Below are 4605 nucleotides of genomic sequence, written 5' to 3'. Positions count from 1 at the left end.
AGCTTGAAAAGGAGCAGTGCCCGATGGGAGGGGGAGCTGTGACCTAGAAGAATGAGCAGCTTTCCCTCAGCTTACCCTGGGGGGTATAATCTGGCCTGGAGGGGTATACTTTGGCCTAGGCTATTTTACACCCCGGGGTATAGTTTGGCCTAGGCCATTTTATGCCCGGGTATAGTTTGGCCTAGGCCAGTTTATACCCCGGGGTATACTCTGGCCTAGGCCAAATTATACCCGGGGTTAATCTGGGACGGGGTTACTTTGGCCTGTTACACCGGGACATGTCAGCTGTTTTGAACAGCTGACATGTGCCCGTTATAGGCGCGGGCAGAATCGCGATCTGCCCGCACCTATTAACTAGTTAAATGCCGCTGTCAAACGCAGACAGCGGCATTTAACTACCGCTTCCGGCCGGGCGGCCGGAAATGACGTCATCGCCGACCCCCGTCACATGATCGGGGGTCGGCGATGCTTGTATATTGTAACCATAGAGGTCCTTGAGACCTCTATGGTTACTGATTGCCCGTCGCTGTGAGCGCCACCCTGTGGTCGGCGCTCACAGCACACGTGCAATTCTGCTACATAGCAGCGATCAGCAGATCGCTGCTATGTAGCAGAGCCGATCGGGTTGTGCCTGCTTCTAGCCTCTCATGGAGGCTATTGAAGCATGGCAAAAGTTTAAAAAAAAAGTTTAAAAAAATGTGAAAAAAATAAAAAAAACATAAAAGTTTAAATCACCCCCCTTTCGCCCCAATCAAAATAAATCAATAAAAAAAATATCAAATCTACGCATATTTGGTATCGCCGCGCTCAGAATCGCCCGATCTATCAAATAAAAAAAAGTATTAACCTGATCGCTAAACAGCGTAGCGGGAAAAAAACTCGAAACGCCAGAATTACGTTTTTTTGGTCGCCGCGACATTGCATTAAAATGCAATAACGGGCGATCAAAAGAACGTATCTGCACCGAAATGCTATCATTAAAAACGTCATCTCGGCACGCAAAAAATAAGCCCTCAACCGACCCCAGAGCACGAAAAATGGAGACGCTACGAGTATCGGAAAATGGCGCAATTTTTTTTTTTTTTTAACAAAGTTTGGAATTTTTTTTCACCACTTAGATAAAAAATAACCTAGTCATGTTTGGTGTCTATGAACTCGTACTGACCTGGAGAATCATAATGGCAGGTCAGTTTTAGCATTTAGTGAACCTAGCAAAAAAGCCAAACAAAAAACCAATGTGGGATTGCACTTTTTTTGCAATTTCACCGCACTTGGAATTTTTTTCCCGTTTTCTAGTACACGACATGCTAAAACCAATGATGTCATTCAAAAGTACAACTCGTCCCGCAAAAAATAAGCCCTCACATGGCCAAATTGACGGAAAAATAAAAAAGTTATGGCTCTGGGAAGGAGGGGAGTGAAAAACGAACACGGAAAAATGAAAAATCCCCCGGTCATGAAGGGGTTAAAGGATTATAATAAGCTTGAAGTTATATGAGCCCCTGTTGTACCACCTCAGAGTGCATATTAATTTGATACATGGGGGGGTGCGCAGTGAGCTGATCTGCTAACCTTGGTAACACAGACCATGCAGCACCTCCTCCATATAGTGCCTGTATATTGTAGGTGATATAATATTTCTAATAAATGGCAAATAACACACTGCTATTAAATGTGTACTGTTGTCGTTTACCTCAGTGAAAATCATTTGACATCATAAATATAACACATGGAGGGTCCTTGGGGATCTATACCCCACTGCTGAACAAATTGTTCATTAAAAGAGATGTAGGTGAAATAGAAAGCTAGTAAAGACTTCTCTATGAACTCCTGTCCCCAGACTCAGGGAGTTGGTTCAGCTTCTTGACATGTATTACAAATGAGGGTGGGCGTCATATTGTTACATGCTGTTGTCTCTGATGTTGGAACAAGTAAATAAATGTTGCTTACCTAACCATTTCCTTTTAGTAAGAGAAATGAGTGGGAGAGACTTATTTCCCAACCCTATCTCCTCAACAAAGACTCTGGAGGAGAGGAGACACTTCACCACCATCAACCCAGTGAGAGGACACCAGGTTAAATCAAGATGAAGGATTATCTACAAATTGTTGGTTTTAGTAGCTAGACTGGTGGATTTTTGTGTACAAAGGAGACCTTGCTGGATTTATGGATTATAAACCCACCAGTGACTATGTCTCAGCAGCAGGAGCTTTGTATTTTCATAGTGGGCTTCTTGCAGCAGGACATTTCCTGTGAACATAAACTAATGATTTTAGTTTTATATATTTGTATACATTTTGTATTACAACTGTAATATAAGATTCACATTTTTTTCTAAGGACACATAATGCAAAGGAAAACAGCGTTTAAACATGCCAGATGGAGCTTAGGGAGAAGGAAAAAAAAGCTTTCGATTAAAACAATCTTCTCATCCAGTGTGCCACAGTTTTTTTTTCTTCTTTTGCTTGAGGTCTTTTAACACTTTTAAAGTCCTGAATAAATCCAAGTTTTCTTTGGAGGCTCTGAAGAAAGATTGTGAAGCTAACGTGTCGTTATCAGATTGATGGGCTGGGTTTGATTGAAGTTTCTTTGTCATGCAAATGTCACAGGGCATGATGGATGGGTTCAGATATCTGACAAGCTTCAGGAGGTCTTCAGCTATTGGTCCCCAGAGAATCACGTGTTCTCACAGTGAGAGACAGAGGGTTTGAAGCCTGGAAATTCATGGATGGAAGTTTACAGCTTTGACATACTACCTAAAGGTTGTAGGGCAAGGAGGATTCCCCTGAAAACAGGTTGACCCTCCTCCATCCCTGGCAGATGGACAATACCAGAATGGGCTCCTTTTTGGACTATGCAATTTGTAACCGTGGTACTAGTGCCTACTCACCCAGAGGATACCACCATTTAGACCAAGGGACACCTTCCTTTCCTGGATGCACCAGTACCAGTGAAATTTATAACGGCGATGGTCGGTTTGTAGTAGGTGGTACTGGAGCAATTTCAAGCCAGATCCAGCAGCAGAACAATGCCTACCATCATCACCATACCCCAAGTGCCAGCCTTGCATATGCCAGCTCCATACCCAGCTACACATCACAGTCATCCTGCAGCCAGGGCTATGGGCACCAAGTCTATGTCAGCCAAGAAACAGAAGGAGTTTATTTTCAACAACAACCTTATTCTGCCAGCACAGCTCCTAACACTGGCTCTTTGTCAGAAGGATACTGTGGAGCTGTGCCAGGCTCCGTAACTTACCATCAACACTCATTCGGGCAAGACCACCAAGCCTTGTTACAGAACTATCCTAGTCACTCTCCTCTATTACACAATGAAAAAGATGTGCCCTGCCAACCTGAACTTGTATCAACTAATCCCACTTTTGACTGGATGAAAGTGAAGAGGAATCCACCAAAGACAAGTGAGTACCACTTATGAGTTATTGCTGACTGTAGGCCTCAGGTTCACAGGGTATTTGTAAATGTGGGCGCAGATCATTAGTATCTCATCAATCTTACGTGAAGGTTCAGATGAGTGCCCACCACGCTTTTACCTAGAATAAATACATCATTGTACGCCAGTGAGGTAGAGCCCCATGTGTCTACATTGATTATCTTCATATAATACTATAATACATGTTTTATGTGTTCAAACCTTTTGTTTATTGTAACTATGATTAATGGATGGAGTGGGCAGAATAGGAAAAGCAAGCACGTGCTATTACAGTCTGGTAGGATGCGATGCTCCTCTGGTCTCAGATTGGTAGATGTCGTATTGACTTCTAAAGTTCCCTAAATAGGAGTAATAAATATGATGCATTATAATACTACTTGTCATAGAAAATACTAAATACGACTTGTATCAGTTTCTGTGATCATATTGATAATAAATGTGTTTGCTAATATTATGACAATTAATATAAAAAATGCAACTAATAATAATGACATTGTTAATTTTTTCACAGCCAAACCATCTGATTTTGGGTTAAATTCACAGCAGAATAGCATGAGAACTAACTTCACCACCAAGCAGCTGACAGAACTGGAGAAGGAGTTCCACTTTAACAAGTACCTGACTCGGGCCAGGCGAGTAGAGATTGCTGCCACATTAGAACTAAACGAAACTCAGGTGAAAATCTGGTTTCAGAACCGGAGGATGAAACAAAAGAAACGAGAGAAAGAAGGAGTCACCTCGTGTATAAATAAGGAGTCATTAAAAGAGAGCAGCGAGATTTCAGAACTCTCCACTTCACCAGACACCTCACCCAACTCTACATAGACAAGTGATGTCCATTTTCTACAGGGAAACTAATTTTAAACATGTTACAGATATAGTTTATTTTCTTCAATAAATGCCTTCTTATTTATCTATGGAATACAGTTTACAAATTTTTACCCTTTTAATAAAAAGGAGCTGGTCGGCTTCTCTCAGGGAACCCCATATTTTAGGGGAGCTGCACTTTCAGGCATCTCCATTACAGCTAGTTGAATTATAATTCTATTTATGCATATAGAAGTAATTGTCATGTTTTTTGTGTCTTTTATGTCTTTTCAAAGTTTGGATAATAACTTCCAGTGAATTAGATTTATTGTGTCCCCATCTGTA

At 41.6% G+C, this 4605-nt stretch overlaps 1 protein-coding gene across 1 annotated transcript; it reads left to right on the top strand.

Moving 5' to 3' along the window:
* The first annotated feature begins 2820 nt into the window (after positions 1-2820).
* On the top strand, positions 2821-4278 carry HOXB1 (homeobox B1). Its single transcript, XM_069754902.1, has 2 exons — positions 2821-3421; positions 3965-4278. Exons 1-2 carry the CDS (start codon positions 2821-2823, stop codon positions 4276-4278), a joined length of 915 nt encoding a protein of 304 aa, XP_069611003.1.
* The last annotated feature ends 327 nt before the right edge of the window (positions 4279-4605 follow it).

The sequence above is a fragment of the Ranitomeya imitator genome, chromosome 2, assembly GCF_032444005.1.
Source record: "Ranitomeya imitator isolate aRanImi1 chromosome 2, aRanImi1.pri, whole genome shotgun sequence".
Taxonomy (NCBI): domain Eukaryota; kingdom Metazoa; phylum Chordata; class Amphibia; order Anura; family Dendrobatidae; genus Ranitomeya; species Ranitomeya imitator.
Note: the sequence above shows the minus strand (reverse complement) of the source record. Positions and strands in the feature narration are given on the sequence as shown.

Excerpts from the sequence above, each read along its gene's own strand:
- HOXB1 (XM_069754902.1), top strand. The coding sequence starts at position 2,821 with ATGGACAATACCAGAATGGGCTCCTTTTTGGACTATGCAATTTGTAAC. Across the intron at positions 3,422-3,964 it reads GAGGAATCCACCAAAGACAA|CCAAACCATCTGATTTTGGG; the intron begins GTGAGTACCACT and ends ATTTTTTCACAG.